Source organism: Geotrypetes seraphini, chromosome 4 (genome assembly GCF_902459505.1).
Source record: "Geotrypetes seraphini chromosome 4, aGeoSer1.1, whole genome shotgun sequence".
NCBI classification, from domain to species: Eukaryota; Metazoa; Chordata; class Amphibia; order Gymnophiona; family Dermophiidae; genus Geotrypetes; species Geotrypetes seraphini.
Genome location: NC_047087.1, coordinates 305,527,737 through 305,550,879, shown reverse-complemented (window position 1 = coordinate 305,550,879; position 23,143 = coordinate 305,527,737). Strand labels below are relative to the sequence as shown.

At 45.5% G+C, this 23,143-nt stretch overlaps 1 protein-coding gene across 7 annotated transcripts in view; it reads right to left on the bottom strand.

Moving 5' to 3' along the window:
* RBM20 (RNA binding motif protein 20) overlaps window positions 1-23,143 on the bottom strand; it is a 225,321-nt gene that overhangs the window by 3,709 nt on the left and 198,469 nt on the right. For all 7 annotated transcript variants that reach the window (XM_033943604.1, XM_033943609.1, XM_033943605.1 and 4 more), the window contains 2 exons: window positions 21,013-21,132; window positions 15,751-15,872 (listed from right to left, as the gene is read on the bottom strand). In XM_033943604.1, coding sequence (XP_033799495.1) covers window positions 15,751-15,872; window positions 21,013-21,132 — 242 coding nt within the window. The remainder of the gene's footprint in view (window positions 1-15,750; window positions 15,873-21,012; window positions 21,133-23,143) is intronic.

The following is a 23,143-nucleotide window of genomic DNA, read 5'->3' as shown; positions in this document are numbered from 1 at the left end:
AGCCTAAGCGCCCTCGGGGGTCGCCTCGGCGGCGAGGTTGCTCTTCGCCGGCGAGGAAAACGAAGGCTCTCCCGGTCTCGGAGCTCCGGCTGGACAACCCAAGGCTTGTGCGTTCCTCGGAGGGCAGGGGATCGAGGGACTCCTCCCCGAGGAGGATGGAGCTTGCTTTGGTGCCTCGTACCCCGGGGGCTTCCCCGAGGGGGTTCCTCGGGGCATCGGAGGTCGCCGACCCCGACGAAGTCCTGTGGTGTGGCTTCGTGGGGTTCGGAGTCTGGTACCGGTCGGGAACCCAGGTATTCCCGTGAGGCTTCTCCATCTTTCTTAACGGGCCGGGCCTCTCGCTCTCCTTCCCCGACCTCGAGACCTTCCTCTTTCTCGAGATTTGTCATTGACATGGGAAAGGCATTGGACCTTGACCTTTTGTCTGGGTCCCAATACTCAAAGGAGTTTTTGGAGGAGCAAGATTTGCCATATCCCCCATGTGAGTCTCCGCGTCTGCCCTTAAACAAGATTTTACATCAGGCATACTTGCGGAACATGGACTCCCCTTATGCGGTCATGGCGGTTCCCTCAAAAATGGAGTCAAAATACCGCACGGTCCCCTGTAAGGGCTTCGAGAAGGCGCAGCTGTCCCACCAGTCCTTACTGGTGGAGTCAGCTCTGAAAAAGTCCCAGCCTTCTCGGGTTTCGGCTGCGGTTCCGCCTGGGCGTGAGGGGCGGACCCTAGATAAGTTTGGGCGCTGCCTCTATCACAATTCAATGATGGCTAACCGCGTGCTTAACTACGCTTTCACCTTCTCTTCCTACCTGCGAAAGATGGTGAAGGCGATGCCACGTTATCACGGGGTTATGCCGGATTCGCATAAGAAAGACTTTGGCGAATTTATGGAGACCTTGTCTCAGCTGCACTTGTTCCTCTTTCACGCCATCTATGACGCTTTTGAATTGTCATCACGGGTCTCCGCCTTTGCGGTGGCAATGCGCCATCTTGCGTGGCTGCGCACTGTGGATATTGACCTGAATTTGCAGGAGCATCTGGCCAATTTGCCATGCGTCGGCTCGGAACTCTTTGATGAGTCGCTGGAGGCGGCGACTAAACGCCTGTCAGAGCATGAGCGCTCTCTCGCCTCCTTGGTCCGCCCTAAGTCCAAGTTGGCAGCTCCGAAGCCGTATAGACCTCCGCAGCGGCGGTATCCGCAAAAATCTACGCCGGCATTTTCCAGGCCTCCTCCCAGGCGTCCGCCTCAGCAGGCCAGGGCACCGCACCAGAAGCCCCCAGCGCAAGGGGCGTCTAAGCCGGCGCCGTCTTTTTGACGTGCTGAGCGGATGGGGGCGGGCCCCCTCCGCGTTCTCACCGACCCCGCTTCCCATCGGGGGTCGGTTAAGGATTTTTCATTCGGCCTGGACTTTGATCACTTCGGACGCTTGGGTGCTCCGTGTCATCTCGGAGGGTTACTCACTATACTTTATGACTACGCCGCCGGACAATCTGCCGGACGCGTCTCTGTCACACCGAGCACAGCTTTCCCTTCTTCTTTCGGAAGCCAAGGCCCTGTTGAGCCTTCGGGCGGTGGAGAGGGTTCCCCCAGATCAACGGGGATGGGGGTTTTACTCCCGTTATTTTCTAGTCCCGAAAAAGACCGGGGACTTGCGCCCCGTTTTGGACCTCCGGAAGCTCAACAAGTTCCTTGTCCGGGAGAAGTTCCTTATGTTGTCGCTTCCGGTCCTGTACCCACTGTTGGATGAAGGGGACTGGATGTGCTCTCTGGACCTGAAGGAGGCTTATACTCATGTTCTGGTGCATCCCGCCTTCTGCAAGTTTCTATGGTTCCAGGTGGGGGATTGGCACCTTCAGTATCGGGTCCTCCCCTTTGGCTTGGCTTCGTCCCCTCGAGTCTTCACGAAGTGCATGGTGGTGGTCGCGGCGGCCCTGCGTTCTCAGGGTCTGCAGGTATTTCCCTTCCTGGACGATTGGCTGATCAAGACCTCTTCCAGGGAGGGGGTTATCTCAGCGACCCGACAGATCTTCCTTCAACGTCTGGGGTTAGAAGTGAACTTTCCCAAGTCTCAGTTGTGCCCGGCTCAATCCCTTCAGTTTATCGGGGCCGTGCTGGACACGGTTCGCCTCCGTTCATTCCTCCCACCACCTCGGTTGGAGGCCCTGCTTCGATTGAGTTGTCAGGTTGCGCTGCTGCCCTCAGTATCGGCACAGCGCCTGATGATCCTTCTCGGCCACATGGCATCGACGGTCCATGTCACTCCGTTCGCCCGCTTGCACCTGAGGCTTCCTCAGTGGACCTTGGCCTCCCAGTGGCGTCAGGATCGTGACCCAGTCTCCTGTCCTATAACAGTGACTCCTTCCTTGAGACGCTCGCTCCGTTGGTGGACCAACTCTTCCAATCTTTCCGGGGGTTTGCTCTTTCTTGTCCCTCCGCATCGCAAGGTCCTGACCACGGACTCTTCGGAGTACGCGTGGGGGGCTCATCTCGACGGTCTGCGGACTCAAGGTCTATGGTCGGCGAAGGACCGTCTTTGTCACATCAATGTGTTGGAGCTTCGTGCCATTTTTCTAGCGGCTCGAGCGTTCTGCCACCTGCTGCACGATCAGGTAGTCCTCGTGCGGACGGACAACCAAGTGGCAATGTACTATGTGAACAAGCAAGGGGGGACGGGCTCTTGGTCTCTGTGCCGGGAAGCCATGCGCCTTTGGGAATGGGCGGTCTCCCAGAACATCTTCCTTCGGGCGGTTTATATTCAGGGAGAGAAGAATTGTCTGGCCGACAAACTCAGTCGTCTTCTCCAACCACACGAGTGGTCGCTGAACTTCCGAGTTCTGCATGAGGTCTTCGACCGCTGGGGGACTCCTCAGGTGGATCTGTTTGCCTCCCCGGAGACTCACAAACTGCCCCTCTATTGTTCTCGGATGTACTCCCCGGACTGTCTCGAGGCCGATGCCTTTCTTCTCGACTGGGGAGGGAGGTTCCTTTATGCGTTTCCTCCTTTTCCTCTGATCTTGAGAACGTTGGTTCATCTCAAATCGACCAGGGCCACTATGATTCTCATTGCACCTCGTTGGCCTCGTCAACACTGGTTCTCCCTGCTCCTTCAACTTAGTGTCAGGGAGCCTCTGCTTCTGCCTGTTTTTCCCTCTCTGCTGTCTCAGAGTCGGGGTTTGCTGTTGCATCCCAATCTTCAGTCCTTACATCTGACGGCTTGGTTCCTTTCCCCTTGACTTTGGTTTCTGTTTCTCAGTCTGTCAGGGAGGTTTTGGAAGCCTCGCGCAAGGTCTCGACTCGGCTTTGTTATTCCCAGAAGTGGACCAGATTTTCATCCTGGTGTTCTTCGCACCATCTGGATCCGGGTTCGGTTCCGGTGTCTTCGGTTCTGGAATATTTGTTGCATTTGTCCAAGTCTGGGCTGAAGACAACTTCCATTTGGGTGCATCTCAGTGCTATTGCTGCTTTCCATCGGCATCTTGAGGGTCGATCTCTCTCTCTTCATCCTCTGGTGACTCGTTTCATGCGGGGTCTTGTGAATGTTCATCCTCCTCTGAAACCTCCTCCTGTAGTTTGGGATCTCAATGTGGTCTTGGCTCAGCTGATGAAGCCTCCTTTTGAGCCTATTGACAAATCTCATCTTAAGTTTCTCACGTGGAAGGTGATCTTTTTACTTGCGCTCACGTCCGCTCGTCGGATTAGTGAGCTGCAGGCTTTGGTTGCGGACCTGCCTTTTACTGTGTTTCATCATGACAAGGTGATTCTTCGCACCCATCCTAAATTTTTGCCAAAGGTTGTGTCTGATTTCCACCTCAATCAGTCCATTGTTCTTCCGGTGTTCTTTCCGAAGCCCCACTCGCATCCTGGTGAGGTGGCGCTTCACACGCTTGACTGTAAGAGGGCGTTGGCTTTTTATCTTCAACGCACTCAGTCTCATTGGAAGGTTCCTCAATTATTTTTGTCCTTCGACCCTAATCGATTGGGACGTCCTGTTTCCAAGCGCACCTTGTCCAACTGGTTGGCTGCTTGTATTTCTTTTTGCTACGCTCAGGCTGGTCTCGCGCTGCATGGTCGGGTCACGGGACATAAAGTCCGAGCGATGGCAGCTTCTGTCGCTTTCCTCCGGTCTACTCCGGTGGAGGACATCTGCAAGGCTGCCACTTGGTCTTCGGTTCATACTTTCACCTCCCACTATTGTCTGGATACGTTGTCCAGAAGCGACGGCCGGTTTGGCCAATCGGTTTTGCGTAATCTGTTTTCCTAAATTGCCATCCTCCCACCTGCCCTTTTTTGGTTGGCTTGGAGGTCACCCACATGTGAGAATATGCTGCCTGCTTGTCCTGGGATAAAGCACAGTTACTTACTGTAACAGGTGTTATCCAGGGACAGCAGGCAGATATTCTCACAACCCGCCCTCCTCCCCAGGGATGGCTTCTTTGCTGGCTATGGAACTGAGGACCACGAGGTGGGGATGTGCCCTCTAGTGGAGGGAGAAGGCATGCACATGCGTGGTGCAGCATAGCAAGCTTGAAACTTCAATCAAGTTTGCTTGAAAAGCTGTCCGCGCTGGGGCTCCATAGATGACGTCACCCACATGTGAGAATATCTGTCTGCTGTCCCTGGATAACACCTGTTACGGTAGTAACTGTGCTTTCAGATCAGTCATTCTTGGCCAGGGGCTACAGATCTCAGTTTCTTTGGATCATGGACCATGTAAACTCAAGAGTCCAGTTAGTGTGCATCACTCTTTATTCATTCAATCGGATTTATGCCTATTCTCAGGAGTTCAAAGTAGCTTACGTTCAGTAGGTATTTTTTCTGTTTTTGCAGATCTCACAATCTTACAGCCCCTTTTATCAAGCTGCGCTAGAGATTTTTAGCGCAGGCTGGTGCGGTACATGCTCTGACACTCCTAGAATTCCTATGAGCATTGGAGCACTTACCTCACCAGTCTGCGCTAAAAACTCATTATTTTCCTTTGTCCACACCCACAGTTTTGTGGTCTAAGGAAGGGTAAAAACTGTTTCTCTTTTTTTTTTTTCCTTTCTATGATATGATTTATTGTAATATTTTTGCTCCCTGAGTTTCTGTAACAAGAATTTGTCTTGTAAATTATGTGAAATTAAATAAATAAGTAAAAACCTTGTCATGAAATTCACATCATTACAGATGCTGTAGAAGGAGGCCAATCCTGGACTTATGCACGTAAATTCTGCGCTCAGGATCCCACACTCGCATGGAGACAGTGCGGTCTGTCATAGCCCCTTGCCTGTCTGGATCTCACAAAGGTTTACTTGCATATTCCAGTTCCTCCGGGGGCATGCTGCTGCAGATTGCATCTGGGGTGTTGTGATGACAGATGATAGTCTCTGCAGCTGGAGAGCCCATTGCATCTGTCGTCCCATTCAGGGGCATTGGATGCCCTCTCAACAAAAATGGTCAATTAACCGATTGGAACTGTGGACCATTCATTTGGTCCTGGTGAAATTTCAAATGACTCTGGAGGACCAGGCAATCAGAGTCTTCTCCGTCATTGCCTTGCGGTTCAAGGCAGATTACAAAAGAATTACAAAAAATGTATTACAAGAAGAAGATATCTGGTATTTCTAGAGGAGATAAAGAGTAGATGAAGTTGCTTTGAGGAATCGGGAGGGTATTGGGAAGTGTGAAGGACCTAGTGGTATTAAGTCGTTTGCAGGAATTTCTTGAAAAGTAGCGTCTTTACTTTTTTTCTGAATGTTTTGTAATCTAGGGTCATAAGTAGTAGATTGGAGATTTGGTTGTCGAGTTTTGCTGCTTGAGTGGCTAGGAGGCCATCATATAGTTTTTTCCGTTTGACTTCTTTGATTGGAGGGTGCGTGAATGCGACAGTGGTGGCTTATGTCAATTAGCAGGGAGGAACCAAGAGTGCTTCTCTAGCTCAGGAAGCTCACCTTCTCTGTCTCCCCACCCCCCTCGCAATGATTGCAGCAGGAGAGATGCCAGACACAACCCCCATCCCCGAACGCCTGCTGGACCGCACCTCCATCTGCCAGGGAAGATTTGGGGAGAGGGGTGTGTCACAAGGAGTTCGCGGCAGGAGAGATTAGGCATTTCTCCTGCCGGGGAAGATTAAGGGGGGGGGTCGCAGGGGATTGCTGCAGGACAGATTGGGCATATCTCCTGCTACAATCATTGCGAGGGGGGAACAACAGTTCCAGGATTCTATAACCGGCGTTGTTTATGACAAATGCCGGTTATCGAATCCTGCTTTTAGGCGGGATTTGATGGCCCCTCCTTTGCCTAAAAGATCTTGTTTTGGGTGTTTGGGAATTGGGTGATTTTTTGGTCGGGAATGTATTGTAAGGATGTACATAGTGGTGGTCTGGGCGATTAAACTGCTGAATGGACAGACACGGTCTGATGAGGACCAGCCAGCATGGTTTCAACAAAGGCAGATCTTGTCTGACAAACTTGCTGCACTTCTTCGAGGGAGTAAACAGGCAGATAGACTTTCAGAAGACGTTCAACAAGGTTCCGCATGAACGACTACTTTGGAAAATTGTGAGCCATGGAATCGAGGGTGAAATACTCATGTGGATTAAAAACTAGCTGGAACATAGGAAACAGAGAGTGGGGGTAAATGGACAATACTCGGACTGGAAGAGCGTCACCAGTGGGGTGCCGCAGGGCTCGGTGCTTGGACCCGTGCTCTTCAATATCTTTATAAACGATCTGGACATAGGTACAACGAGCGAGGTGATTAAATTTGCAGACGATACGAAGTTATTCAGAGTAGTGAAGACGCAGGGGGATTGCAAAGATCTGCAATGTGACATAATCAGGCTCGAGGAATAAGCATCAACATGGCAGATGAGATTCAACATGGATAAGTGTAAAGTGATGCATGTTGGTAAGAAAAATCTCATTCACAAATACAGGATGTCCGGGGCAGTACTTGGAGAGATCTCCCAGGAAAGGGACTTGGGAGTTCTGATCGACAAGTCGATGAAGCCGTCTGCGCAATGTGTGGTGGCGGCGAAAATGGCGAACAGAATGCTAGGAATGATAAAAAAGGGGATCACGAACAGATCGGAGAAGGTTATCATACTGCTGTATCGGGCCATGGTGCGCCCTCACCTGGAGTATTGCGTCCAGCGATGGTCACCATACATGAAGAAGGACATGGTACTACTCGAAAGGGTCCAGGGAAGAGCAACCAAGATGGTTAAGGGGTTGGAGGAGTTGCCGTACAGTGAAAGATTAGAGAAACTGAGCTTCTTCTCCCTCGAATAGAGGAGATTGAGAGGGGACATAATCAAAACATTCAAGGTACTGAAGGGGATAGACTTAGTAGACAAGGACAGGTTGTTCACCCTCTCCAGGGTAGGGAGAACAAGAGGGCACTCTCTAAAGTTGAAAGGGGATAGATTCCGTACGAACGTAAGGAAGTTCTTCTTCACCCACAGAGTGGTGGAAAACTGAAACACTCTTCTGGAGGCTGTCATAGGGGAAAACACCCTCCAGGGAGTCAAGACAAAGTTAGACTAGTTCCTGCTGAACAAGAACGTGCGCTGGCAGGCTAGTCTCAGTTAGGGCACTGGTCTTTGACCAGAGGGCCGCTGCGTGAGCGGACTGCTGGGTATGATGGACCGCTGGTCTGACCCAGCAGCAGCAATTCTTATGTTCTTAAGCCATTCTAAAAAAAGCCCTTATTTTGGATATTTTTTTTGAGAATGGGCATTTCCCTGCTCCCTATTTTCTGTGCCTAGGGATTCAGACATTTCTTTTGATTATGCCCCTCCATGTGCTTCCATGTGGATCAGCAAAGGGGGCAAGGCTGTGTCTGATTTTAAGAAAGCCTGGGATAGTCATGTGGGTTCTCTTAGAGAGGAAGAGATAATGGTTACTGTGGATGGGCAGACTGGATGGGCCATTTGGCCTTTATTTTCCATCATGTTTCTAAGGCAATGAAAGAGACATAGATGGGTCAGAGGCATTCCCTTAAATGTGCCCAATTTATGGACTGCCCAACTTGCACACCAGAATTTATACCTAGTTTCATCTGGTGTAACTCCTCGTGTCCAAAGCTGAGCATGGATTCTGGGGTTAAGCATTCTTCTATAAAGGGCACCAATCTTGAAATGAATAGTATTCAGTGCCAATTTTTTGGGTGTTGAATTTGAGTGCTATTTACCGAAACCAGCTGCAAGTGCACTACAGTGTGCAATGAATGCTCATTCTCTATCCATGTGGCAGCTGAGATGATTTTAGGGGGCTCTAGATTGGATGGTTCAGCATTTCTGATCATTGGTTACTGATTGAAGGAAGAATAATGTTTAAAGTTCTTTTATTTGTTTTTAAAAATTTCCACAGATTAGCACCAATTTATATGGCCCACTGGTTAACATGTATATTACAGCATGTAGCTTTCCTCCTGAGAACCAATGGAAAGTTGCCCTTCCATTCTGTTTTATCATTCCCACCATAAGTAGTTCCCTAATCCCTTATTTGTTCTGTTTGTCTGTCTTGATTAGAATATAAGCTCCATCGAGCAGGAGCTGTCTCTTACACGTTTGGTGTACAGCACTGCATCTGTTCAGTTGTGCTATAGAAATGATAAGTAGTATTTAACATAACATAACTTTATTCTTCTATACCGCCATAATCAAACAATTTCTATTAAGAACTTAATAGCCAAACTGGGCCAGACCAATGGTCCGTGTAGCCCAGAATTCTGCTTCCAACCGTGGTAAAACCCTCTCTCCTCTTCCCTTGTCTAGTCCGATCTAATCCACAATTTTCAGCTAAACTGTTATACATCTCCCTTTCATTGCAGACTACTGTAAATTGTGGTAACCATTGCTGTCTGTTGTAAATTGTAAATTGTTGTAATTTACTGTAAATCTACAGGTAATTTGTTTGTAAATCTGCTTGTAACATGTTGTAAATAAGCTTGTCAATGCAGACCATTTGTTAATTGTTGTAAACCGCCTAGAACTCGATGGGTATGGCGGTATATAAGAATAAAGTTATTATTATTATTATTATTAAATCTAGGTCTCAAGTACATGGCAGACTCCTAAAAGATAACAAGATTCCATGCAACCGAGCTAAGCTAAGGGATAAGCAGTAGCCTTCCTTGCTTGCAGCCTGCTACCAGATAAGTCCTTTTAAGTACTGGGTCCTGAAATAATAACTAAGGCACAGAAGATTAAATCACTAGAGCACGTTACTGAGCAAAGTATTACTGGAGGTGAAACATGCAGATGAATGGATTTAGGCTTCTCCGCTTGAAAAGTGGCCAGGCAGATATCAGTCAGTCAAAAGATGCATCTGTCTTTGTGCTTCAGTAACACCAGCGGAGCACTTGTTGCTCTAATGACAAACTGCATATTTTTCCCTTGAGAGCAGACAGAAATGTTATAGTGTTAGTGAAGGCAAAGTAGATTAGATGCCCCAAGATTCTTGCTGCTTACCTCTGCTCCCAGCTGACAAAAGGGCCAACTGTCCCTACTAGTGCTGCCCGATTCAGGAAAAAAAATTTCAATTCGATTTGATTCAGCCTATTGAATCGATTATTCGATTCGATTTTCCTGCCCAATTGGGTGGTTTGTTTTTTGGTTTTTTTTTTCAAACATCCTGGTGGGTTTATTTTATAGCTTCCTCACCCCCTTTGCCTTCTCCTAGCCACACTGGTGCTGTGGTGTAAACAAAATAAACAAACATAAAAGACTTCCTCTCTCTGTTAAATCCTAGCTCATGTTTGCGGTTTAACACCAGCTCTGGCAGGATACACGTTTCAAATCTGACATAGTTTAATCACAAAACAGAAAATAAAATTATTTTTTCTACCTTTTGTTGTCTGGTCATTATTCAGATCTTGTTGGTCCCAGGCTCTGGTTGTCTTCTGATAACTTGCTTGCCAGGGTCTCCTTCTTTCTTCTTTCTCCATGCTAACCATCCATCTGCCATCTCTGTCCTCCCCTTCTGTTTCCCTTCCCTGCTCTGGAAGTCTGGCTCTTTCCTTTTTTTTGTCTCCATCCACAGATCCACCTTTTCTCAACTACCCTTTCATCCAACATCTCTCCCTCCTTCCCCACCACCCCAGGGTCCACCATATCGCCCTTTCTTTTCCCAACTACTCTCCTATCCAGTATCTCTATCCCCCCTCCACACCATCCCTTGTGTCCAACTTATCTCCCTTCCTGTTCCTTCCCTCCCTAAATCCCATTGCCCACCATCTCTCTCCCTCTTCTCTGTGTTTAGACCCATTATTTCTTCCCCCCAGAGTCCGGCATATGCACGTCTCTTTGAACCCCCCTTTCCCTCCCTCCGTGTACTTCTATATCAGGGCCCCCCTGAAGGCCTGCACCCCCCCTCCCCCAAAGGCCTGCCTGTCCCACCTGAAGGCCTGTGCCACCATCCCTGAAGGCCTGTCCCCCTCTTGAAGGCCTGCACCCCCGTGCCTAGTCTACCCCACCATGCCCTGCCCCGCCCGCATTAACCCATTTTCTTATTTACTTCTTTCCCCCTTCTTGCTTCTCTACTTCTTCTCTTCACTGTTCTTTCTTTCCCTTTCTCCCACCAGACATTTTTCTCTGCTCACTCCATCCCTCTCTCCAAATACTCTTTATCCTCTTTTCAACCCTACATTTTTCTTCCTATCTCCTTTCTCATTCCCATCCTTCGTTCATTACTTTTTCACTCCATAGCCTAGTACTATTGGCTCTTCACTCCTTGCTTCCTTCCCCTCAGCTCTCCTCTCAGGCTGATTGAGGCTGCCTACACTTGATCTCTTTTTTTATTAATCGTGCAGCAGTCTGATGGCAGCAGAAGAAATGCTGTGCTGCTGTGGGTCCAGTCTCATGGCAAGAGTTGCAGGATCCTCCCCCCGAAGCCTGCCTGCCTGCCTTTCCACAGATTAGCACCAATTCCACAGAATTGCTACCGATTCCGCCTCCCGCCACTCACCCCCTGCCCGCCACCGCTCGCCGCTGCTAGCTGACTCCGTTTAACACACACACACATACACCCCGCTGCTGCCGCAACTCCAAAAGGGCCAGGCGCGTGCAGTGATTGCACCCGCCGGTCCATAAGCCTTCCCCTGACATCAATTCTGACAGAGAGAAGGCTGCACTCGCCTGGCTCTGTTGTAGTAGCAGCAGCAGTGAGCGGAATTAAATGGAGCCGGTGGGCGGGCCGCAAGCAGAAGGGCCACGGTGCAGGCAAGCCCCAACAGCAGCATTGTCCACCGAGACAGGAAGATATACACAGAACCACCACTGCCGCATGCAGTCATCGTAGCAGCGCATTGGGCCCATCCTTTTATCCAGCCCTGGATGCGCGGGAGGCTAGGGGGGAAGCCGGATAGCAGCACTTCCCGACTGACCTGCCCCCCTTGCCCTTTAAAGCAGGAGTGGCAGCGGCCAGCCAGCAAGAGGCAGCGCTGCCGCTCCTGCTTTAGGGGCGAGGGGGGAGGGTCAGTCAGCGAATTGGGAGGACGATTTTTTTTTTTTTTTTAATCGATTCGAATCGATTCACCCAAAGTGAATTGTGAATCGGGCAGCACTAGTCCCTACCAGTGTTCCCTCTAAGGTACATCATGCACAAGCACACACTGTTCTCAGTGTGGCCATGCATCGTTCCTGATCTTGCTGCAGGAGAAGACTAGGAGTCTATGCCACTGGAAATACTGCTAAGTGAAATCAAATGAAGCCGCGATCGCGTTCTTAAGTATGAATCGTACTTAAGTTGGGTGTCTGTAACTCTGGGACTGCCTATATGCATAAGTGTGGTTCTTGGATCTGTTTCTGTATATGACAGTCAACGCTAGGCTGTTAGACATTCTCAGGGGAAAGAGCTGGTATAGGATGGATAAGATAGTGATATATTTATTTTAAAAAATTGCATATATGCCAATCTCTAACATCACTCCAACGAAGGAACAAAATTTAGTTGATCCCTTTATGGCTCTTCACTATAGATGTTTCTACCAATTGACATGGTCCTCAGATACACCACCTTGGGCTCTAACATCATGCACAAAATACTCCAACCTGCAGGTATAACTTTTTTTGGGAACTTTCAAATAGTCTGTTTTACAAAGGCATGCTCAGTACTTGCTTATAAAAGAAATGTAAATATGTGTGTCTATATGCCCAAGATGATAAAGGGGGTGGAACCATGGCAGGATCAACCAATAGGCCAAGTAGGAACGTGCCTAGGGCCCGAAATGGTCAGGGAGGCCCGATGAAGGAGGGCATCAACATTGTTTTTTCCAAACGGCAATGGGCCCCTCCAGCATTGATCGGCAACGCAGGCTCCCCGATCAGCAACGCGGGCTCCATCCCGATCGGCAATACGGCCCCCCCCCCCCCCAATCGACGGAAAGTAAGACAAGTAAGCAACGCGGGTAAGAAAGGCAACGGGAACTGTAATTGTGCAAGCGGTGCTGCTTGCCCAAAGCTTCCCTCTGACGCAGCTTCCTGTTTCCGCCTGGGCGCATGGTGGGGTGGGGCGGGGCAGGGCAGGGGGGCCCAGTGTACTTGTGTGCCTAGGGGCCCTCGACGAAATTAATCCTGCCCTGGATGGAACTCCTCTCATGTAAGGAAAGACCAAAGAGGTTAGGGCTCTTCAGCTTGGAAAAAAGACAGCTGAGGGGAGATATGATTGAAGTCTACAAAATCCTGAGTGGTGTAGAGCAGGTACAAGTGAATCGATTTTTTACTCCATCAAAAATTACAAAGACTAGGCTACACACAATAAAGTTATAGGGAGATACTTTTAAAACTAGTAGGACAACATATATTTTCACTCAGAAAATAGTTAACCTCTGGAATGCATTGCCAGAGGATGTGGTATCAGTGGTTAGTGTAGCTGGTTTTAAAGAAGGTTTGGACAACTTCCTAGAAGAAAAGCATAGTCTGTTATTGAGATAGACATAGGGAAAGCCACTGCTTGCCCTGGGATTGGTAGCGTGGAATCAGTGGCATAGAAGGCGTGGTCTTCCTAAGGGCGTGGCAGCACTCCTCCTCCTCTCAACCCCCATCCAGCCCATTCACTCCCCTGCCTGCTCGCTCCCCACTCGCCCACCCGCCTGCACCCCACTCCTTTCCGTGCCGCGTGCGCCCCTTATGTTCCCCCATACCTTTTTCCTTTTTGACACTCTCTGTGATGTCACTTCCAGGACCTGCACCTAGGAAGTGACGTCAGAGAGAGCGCCAAAAAGTTATAAGGGAAGGCACTGCATGCAATGGGGGAGAGGTGCCACCACCCTGGGCGCCCCTCACCCTTACATCACTGTGTGGAATGATGCTACTATTTGGGTTTCTGCTTGGTACTTGTGACCTGGATTGGCTACTGTGGAAACAGGATACTGGGCTAGATAGACCATTAATCTGACCCAGTCTGGCTATTCTTATGTTATAAAATTATCCTCCCGTTGGAAAGAGGGTGCTTGATCTTTTTCTACTCTCTCCCTATGATAAAACCTAATGCTGCCTCAGATCCAGTAAATTGACAGATTCAATAACTCCCAGGGCCATCCTAAGGGCTGTGCAGGTGGTGAGGCTACTTAAGGCAAAAGGAAGATGGGGATGCAAAAATTGCTCCCCATTTACTGTCTTGTCTTCAGTAGCTGTAGTATAGTGGAAGGAGCACTAGGGGGCATGATTCTGGCTCAGAATGCTCCTGGATACTCCTTCATTCTTTAGTAGGGATTCGACTCACTTCCTCCGTAAAGCCTGCAGTTACCAGCTTCCCACTCACTTCAAAGAATGACTGGACAGAACTAACATTGCAACTTCCACAACCTCTCTAAATTTCCCCTATATCCTAGAACTGTGGTCATCACTCCCAGTCCTTGAAGACCACTAACAGATCAGGTTTTCAGATACCCCTAATGAATATGCATGACAGCGATTTAACTACTGTGAAGGCAGTAGGCATGTGGATCTCCTTTATGCATATTTATTACAGATATCCTGAAAACCTGGCCTGTTGGTGATCCTCAGGGACTGGGAGTGCTAAAGATCCTTGGATGTTTCCATCTTGCCCTATTATTTAATTTAATTTTTATTTTGCTAATGTCTATGAAAATTGCATAAATTAAGGTGCTGTGCTGAGTATTATGGATAGATTGGTAAACTGTGGGCAGATTTAGTCGCAGATATTCTCTGCTGAGTCATGTCTATTCTGCCCCCATTTTGCATTTGCTCAGTTCTTGTATAAGAACAAGTTTAAGTGTTTATGTTAAATGTATAAGTAAAGTGTGCTCTGTTGACTTAAATCCCCAGAGAGTTTTTGCTTCTCCCAGAGAGCTAGGCTGCATCCACAGAGCTTAAGCCCATCCTTCTTCTTCAGTCTGAGGAAGAACAATTTCCATATTTGTAGACTGCATGGCTGTATGAGAACCTGAATCTGGCATTGTTCTCCCACCAGGTTTTCACCCTTTATTTCTAACAATCGAATACAGCTTAGATTACAATATTTAAGTCTGGAGAACAGTGTTATTTTCACAAGATGTGGACATACTCTCAGCTCCTTTTTGGATAGGAGGGGCTGGTAGAGTAAGAAGATTCTGTGACAAAGTTGAACTGCCTTGAAGTCATCAATTGTAAGTGTTTATTCTTTACTTCATGTTATTAAAGAAAGTTGTTCAAGAACTACAGAGTCTGGCTGATAACACTAAGATTACAGAAGTAAGGGTTAACTGAATAGGAACTTCATACAATTGCCAATATAACTCAGAGTGAGTTCAATAGTGTTTGGCCATTCAGAGAAGTCCTGTTTTAGTAGAAAAGCCTGAGGAGATTTCAGTGAGGAAATCTACAAAGACTGTTCAGGGAAGCTGTAAACTGTCTAGTAAAGCTATAGTCAGCACAATGTCAGAACACTGGCATTGAATATCCAGGGTTAATTACCTATGTCCTGGCTGAGAGACCTGCATAAGACTTGACCCATGACCCCCCTACCCAGTGCCCTCCCCCACTCCAGGCATACCTTGTGGCCTCCTGGTGGTCTACTGAGCCCTACAGACAGGCGTGATATCCATTCACTGCTGCCTATCGTGGTTCCATTATCAAAATGGTTGATGTGACCTGTAGTGACAGCCTCACAGTACTTACTTAGGGTTACCAGATTTTCTGACAGAAACCAGGACACATGGCCCTGCCCACAGCCCCACCCTCTTATGCCCTGGTCTCACCCCCACAAAGCCTTGTCTTTATTCTCCACCAGGCCACATCTGGAAAGTCCATCTGGGCACCCAGACAGTCCTCTAAAAAGAGAACATGTCTGGGTTTTCCCAGACATCTGGTAACCCTATACGTATGGTAACCGATAAGCAGTCTGAATATTGCCATTAACTGATTAGATACTGGTTCTACCCAGGCACTGCACTCAGACTGCTGGTTAGAGTACGGTCTGGTTAAATGTTGCTGATTCAGGGTTTAGGCATGAATAAGTGATTTAACTGGGCAGGAGGTTCTCCTGTCTGGTTAAAGCACTTTGAAAATTGACAGGTGAAACTTTAGCCTGCAGTGGCCACAGCTAAGGAATAACTTTGAGATCAAAATAAAATTAAACCTTATGCTAAACTTGAATAATATTGCAATTTGGGTTTGTTTGTTTTTTTCAAAAACAAACCCAATAAGAATTCTCCTGATTATCACCCACTGCATAAAGTAAACAAGAGAAAAAAGCAGTTCCCAAATAGCCTAACAACATAGGCAAAGAAGCACTGTGAATGTTCTGGAGTGCAGGTCCTTGTTACCTGAAGGTTTTTATAATGAACTGTACTTCGACAGTGAATTGTCTTTGCTGTCTCCTCACTTGTGTAGAAAAGACCACAGAGTTTGCAGTAAAACCCCGTTCTGGGCACTACAAATTCCACACCTGATACAAAAAAAAAAAAGTTAAATGCCTGGTATTTCCAATTAGCAATAACATGACATCATTTCCTACATTATGGCATGCAGAAAACACCACCACCCAACAAGAGTGAAGCTTCCTTTATAACTGGGACAAAAATACTTTATTTCAAAATATATGACTCGACACGGCCAGTGTTTCGGCTCTTGCCTGCCTCAGGGGTCTTTTCTCTTTTCAAAGCGATCTATCCCAAATACAGTTCTGAAGATAGCAACATGTACTCTCCTTACTTTATCGCAGACTTGACACAGTCTGTGTTTCGGCATTAAAGCCTGCCTCAGGGGTACAAGAAACATCCAGTAGGTGGCAGTCTTATACTATTGATGGAAGGATTTATTTTTTTGGCATTGCTCTAGAATAATTGGATAAGGCATTCTCAATCTTACCATCGATAGTATAAGTCTGCCACCTACTGGATGTTTTTTGTACCCATGAGACAGGCTTTAATGCTGAAACATGGACCGTGTCAGATCTGTGACAAAGATTGGACTCAATACCTAATAAAAGACTGATTGACTTTTCAATTAATAAACACTTATTTACTCATTTTATATCTGGCTGATGTGTGCAGTTCCATCCTCACTCTTTTACTATTTGTGTGTGTGTGTGTGTGTGAGGGGGGGGGTTCCTTGGTTTTGTTAAAAAAAAGGAGGACAGATTGAGACATCCAGGTTTTACTCCCATTGAAAACAATGGAAGTAAGGAGGACAGACTGAGGCATCAGAGTTTTACTTGAATCAAATGGTGCTAGGATTTAAAAAGTATGGATTATTCATATGCTCCTTTTCTTGCCTTGCACTTGATTAGTGTTTGGACATGCCTTCAAATAATGTGGTGATAATTAGGAGTAAGCCAGTCAGTTGACCCCAATGTTGTATAGTAACTAGGCCAGGGTTTTCCATCCTTACTTTTCCGGCGCTTATCTTTGCTGTGAATTTCACCTATGTAGGTGCGTTAGGCTGCTTAACACCACTTCTGGTGTTAGCCACACCCATAGTGGCTATGTAGGTGTGATTCCGGTGCCGACTGGAACTGAGTAAAAAATGTCATTTGAATGGCATTTTTAACTGAGTTTGGGTGCCTACCAGCGCCTCAAAAATTGACATTGGTTAGAGAATCCAAGCCTTAGTTTTTAACTTTTACTTGAGTACATTTTTAATTTGTTTTTCATAATACTTGTTACTTTTACAGCTACTCCTCACTTAACGACCGACCAAACTTAAGACCAGTGTCAAGTGGGGCAGGAGTGATCTTCCTACCCTCCTGCCCCATGAAAGCAGTGATTAAAAATGGCTGCTGCAAGATCCCACGGCAGTCTCGCAAGACCATCAGGGCTTTAAGATTTGGGAGGCAGAAGCGATCGTCAGACACTCCTCACTTAACAGACAATTTGCTTAACGACCTAGTCGTATGAACAGAGCTCGGACATTAAGTAAGGAGTAGAAGTACTCAAGTATCAAAATATGCATCTACCTTTACCTTTTCTTAAGTACATTGACAATACTTTAAATGACACTGGTAAACACCTGTCCTTTTAATTATGTAAGCCTTTGAGACTGAATGACTTAAGAACTGAGGGTCTGGGGTCACTTCAGTCTTAATCAGATGTTAAAACAATTTTTTTAGGTGCTAGCAAACCTGCAATTAATAACCAAGGCTGTATACAGTTTGGATTCAAATATTACTTGGTGGCAGGGCTGAGAAAAATGTAATATGCATGGCTTTACAGTCAGGTTCTATGTAGCAGGTGGTAAATAGGAGCCCTGCTGACATGGCACTACAAATTATTTCCATCCATCACCAAATGAGCAATACCTTAGAAAAAAACCAAAACAAAAACCCAACAACCCAGTGCTCTGTAATATATTCAGACTCCTGCTATCTGCACTTTTTATGAGCAAAATATTTTTCTACTAAGCTCTGAGCTTTAGGATAACCAGATGGTTCCAAGTCGTCATGGACAGGTTGAACCAGTCTTTTCACTATATTTCATGCATGGACTTATAGTTCTAATACCTCTGAGAAAAATAGGCTTCTAAGTCCCTGATGACAGTCATTTGGTAACACCACCAATCAAATACAATAACATCTGCTTGCTATAACCAGGTTTCTAATACATTGGTTCCAGCTGATTAAGCTGTCTTATTCTTAGAGTTTATTCTGCAAATTTGCACAAGGATATTTATATATTATTACTGAAAAGAAAGAGGGAGAATCACATGGGAGCAGGGCCAGTGCAAGCTTATTTGGCAACAATAGCCAACCTTCAGCCTTGCGCCTCACCCCAAATTAGCTTTCAGGCTCTTAAGGCCCCTACAAGATTTCATTAATCATGATTACTTCAATATCAGTCTGCAAGAATGGTCTTGCCAAAACATGTCTTTGAATAACAAACTTTTAAATATTACACAGTTAAAAACACAGGCTGATATTCTCTGAGTTTGTGTGGCTTTCAGTGCTGCTGTTTGCTGCTCCCACATCCTACCCTAGGCATCTGTCTAGTTTGCTAATGGTTAGGTTGGCCTTGCATGGGAGCAATTCAGGGCTGGTCAAAGGGCATCTGACATCCTAGGCAAAGCTTCAGCTCTGTGCCTCCCAGGGGCAGCAAGGTCCTTTGCCCATGTGTCCAATATTTCCCCTTTCCTCCTCTTCCCTTCCTTACCCCCCCCTCAGATGTCTAGCTTTTCCCTTTCCCAACCCCCCTCTAAGTGTCCAACATTGACCTTTCCCTCCCCCAGCATCTTCTCTCTTCTGGTTTTATCTGCATACTACCACCCATGCTGTTGCTGCCACCTTCTGTCAAGCCATCTCTAAAGGGAAGAAAGAGCAGCCTTATGCCACCCCCTCCGAACTTCCTGTGTAAAGTCTTGCACAGGATACTTTCTTCAAGAGTGTCACAAGGGCATCTCACCTTTAATGAACAGATATCAGAGATCATGATGAAGGGTTTTTATGCCATCAGGTCACTTCGCTCTATTAGGCATTATTGTGAGAACAAGAATTTTCATACATTGATTCATGCATTTATAATTTCTAAAATTGATTATTGCAATATAAATATGCTGTTTATGAAAGTTTAATGTTAGGCAACTTCAAACATTGCAAAATACAGGTATCAAACTTTTGGCTCATAAACTAAACTAAATCTTAAGTTTATTTACTGCATCATCTCCACGGATGTTGTGGAGCTCGGCACGGTTTACAAGAACTTAAAATATAGGAAGAGAAGGAAAAAAAAGGTTTACATGAACTTATATATAGAAGAGAAGAGTAAGGGGGGATAGAATTACATTTTAGTGAAAAGCCAGGTTTTCAGTTGCTTGCGGAATAATTGGAGGGAGCCCAGGTTCAGCAGCGGGGTAGTAAGGTCGTTCCAAAGACCTGTGATTCTGAAGAGAAGGGATTTTCCCAGTTTGCCTGCATAGCGAATACCGTGTAGAGAGGGGAAGGATAGTTTATACCTTTAGGCGGTTCTGGTAGAGTCAGGACTCGAGGAGTTATAAGATAAATTTGATCATATAAGATAAATTTGATCATGTAACGAATGCCATTATATCTTTCTTATCATTGGTTGCCAATATCATATAGAATTCATTTTAAAATCTCAATGCTGACACATAAATCATTGCATTTGCAACAACCAAGTTATCTGAATTCGCTTACGATTCCATATTCTCCATTACGAACATTGAGATCATTACAGGAAAATAGGTTGGTCATACCATCAGTTAGAAGAACAAAGTTGGAATTTACTAGATCTAAAGCTTTCTTCTATCTAGTGCCAAATCTATGGAATCAATTGCCAAGACAGATCCATTTGGAATTAAATTTTAAGGCTTTTAAAAAACTTTTGTAAACATACATTACATTAGGGATTTCTATTCCACCATTACTGTGCGGTTCAAGGCAGATTACAAAAGAGTTAAAGAGAGTGTTTTACAAAAAGATTTCTGGTCCTTTTGGGGGAAAAAAAGAGTAGAGCAGGTTGATTTGGGGGTTAGAGGGATGAAAGAAGGAAGCTTGAGAGGTTAGGACTTTTTCAGGGATTTTTTGAAAAGTATAGTCTTTATTTGTTTTCAGAAAGTTTTATAATCTGAGGTCATTATCAGAAGGTTGGGGATTTGGTTGTCTATTTTTGCTGCTTGAGAGGCTAGGAGGCCATCATGTAGTTTTTTCCGTTTAACTTCTTTGATTGGCGGGTGTGTTAATTTAATTTAGCATTTGAACAAGATATTCCACAGAATGATAATATTTACTGAAGTTGTCCGGGAGATAATCAAGGATTGGCTTGGAGAAACAATATTACAAAATTGTACTTGATCATTGTTTAGATTTTAGATAGATCTGTCTCTATATATTGATGGAGTTCTTTCTTATGATATATTGTATTGTAAACCACTGTGAATTGTAAACCAGTATGAATTGTAAACCACTGTGAATTGTAAACCACTGTGTATTGTAAACTATGCTATGGTGGTATATCAAATTTTAATAAACGTATATATTTGTGTTTATCTTAAAAGTATAGTTGTGTTTCTGTGGGGATGGGGATATGGGGTGTATGTAGAGGAGAGTGGGTGGGTATATAGGTGTATGTTGGGGCTTGGAGGAGTTTCTGCCTTTTGACATAATTTCTCCCTTCTCCATGTTCTATCCCTGCTGCCTTGTATTCACTTCCTCAACCTCTCACTCTCTTGAACTCACCCTCCCTTCCATCCCCCTTTCTTTGTACTCTGCTATTCCCCTTCATCTCCCTCCTCTTTCACTTCCCTTGTCCTGCATCCTCCTCCCTTTCTATCTGCCACTCTCCACCTTGGATTCACTCACCCCCCCTCTTTACTTTCTTGAACCACATGTGATTTCCACACAATCTCAAAGCCCCTGGAAGAGAATTCCAAAGTTTTACTCCAACAACAGAAAACATGGAATTCCTCGTTTTCACATAATGAATTCTATCTTCCTTGACATTAATCAACGCATCCCACCCCTGTAATTTCAGAGAAAAAAAAAGTAAAAATGCATAACATGTTTCCATGGGCCAAGGACAGAAGATCAAAGTTGCATAACCTGCTCTTCAAAATACAATGAAGTGCGCTGGACATACCTAAAGGGATGCTGAGTTCAGTGAACACATCCTCTTGTTCCCATGAAGGCAAAGAATATGCTTGTTTAGAGTCTGCCTCTGAGCATCTAGGATATTTTAATCCCAAGTGCCTAGAATTTGCTGCAGTGAGAAATAAGAAATTTGAAAACAAAAAATTTATATTAAAATAGAACAGCTTTATAATTCCATTGCAAACATTCTGAAGTGCTAAGGGGAGGTCAAATGTTTAGTAGGATCTACTCATAGTTTGCATTTGGCTTGATATTGGCTGCTGGAATGAAGCCCAGAGATCCACACAGTGGATATCCTTTCCAGCTGAGTAATGCTTTGAAAGGGTGAACACAAAGGTGAGGGAATGAAAAACTGGACAAAAGAAATCACCTAGTATAATGCTTCCCAGTCTTTGGTTCATGGCCATATATGAGGTCATTATAGCAAAAACCTCAAGACAAAATATCCTTAAAAGACACCAAAATATAATTTGGGCGTGCTCTAGGGCATTGCAGGAAAGTTAACTCCTTAGACTCCACCAAAAATATATAAATCTAAATTTTTAACATAAGGAGCATCCTCAGCGTGAATTTGAAAGCTTTAAAGAGCGACTCAAAGAGCAGCTCTAGTGCTTAGAATAGCAAAGCCAGCAAACATATATGAAGTCATGACATTCACCCTTTGGGGTGATGACCACGAACACATTATCAGCCCCTGCAGGGATGCTATATCCAGGCCCAAGTATGTTCGATGGGAAGCAGGAGATTACAGCAGCCCAGGGGTTTTTATGTTTCCCCATTTAAATTTTTTAATTTATTTATTTTATTTTTTTTAATTGCAATTTTTTAACCTCTAACTTTAGGAATTGTAAACCATCCAGATACCTGTTTGATGGCTGGTATATCAAATTGTAAATAAACTTGGAACTTGGAAACTTGGGTCATGTGTTTGTTTTACCCATTAAAATGGGGTCAGGTCACTTAAGCTTTTGAAAATGTATGGGCTACCCATCCTTAATATTTAGCCCCTTTGAGAGGGTATTTTTCATAGCAACATAGTAGATGACGGCACATAAAGATCTGAATGGTCCATCCAGTCTGCCCAACCTGATTCAATTAAATTTTTTTTTTTTCTTCTTAGCTATTTCTGGGCAGTTAATTAGCTTGTGTAAAAAAACTTTTGAGCCATGTAAATCATTTCAAAAGTGACTTTCTAAGTCTATACTTGAGATATTGTAAATCTAAGGGCTCCTTTTATCAAGGCGCGCTATGGGGGTTAGTGCGTCAGACATTTCATCACACGCTAACCCCCGCGGCAAGCCTAAAAACTAACACCTCGTCAATGGAGGCGTTAGCGACTAGCACGGCAGGCGGTTGAACGCGCAGTATTTCGCGCATTAACTGCCTACCGCACCTTGATAAAAGGAGCCCTAAGTGCATTGTTAAATGCCTGAAACTGGTAGAACAAGTTATGTCATGTACCACACCAGATAATAAAAGCACAAATGTATGCACTGAATCATCAAGAACTGTGTGTGATCTTCCTGCACCTAACAGCTAAACCATACCCATCTTGAATGCTAGCAACATGAATTGTACTTTTTATAGTTTATTTGATCTTAAATGTCTGTCTTAAATTATCTGTTGATGCTATAGTTTATTGTGCAAAGGATGTGTTGATGTATGAGTTTTACTATACTCTGCTGAAGGTGGGAAGTCCCCCTCTCCCCCCCCCCCCCACTCCATGATTTGGTGGGTAAAAATTTGCACAACATAAACAAATAAACATATATTTTAACAGTCTAATTTTCAGACTCTTAAAGTACGCATGGTCTGCTAGCAGAATTTCAAGGAGAACCTCCCCCCTGGAGTTTCAGTTTTAAAATCCCATAACAGCTGGTGGATCAGGTACAAAGCATGCAAGGTAAATAACTCACAAGGATTTCAAAATGAAATCCTTGTATGTACCTGAATCAGTCCACCATTGCTCTATCCTTAACATCACACTGGAGGGAAAACCCCAGGTTACCCATAGAATTCCTTTTGAAAATTGCCCCCTAGCTACAGAGTCCAGTCCATTGTAAATGAACTTGTAGACCCAGCCTACATCTGCTTTCTGACCACAGATCATATGTTCCTTA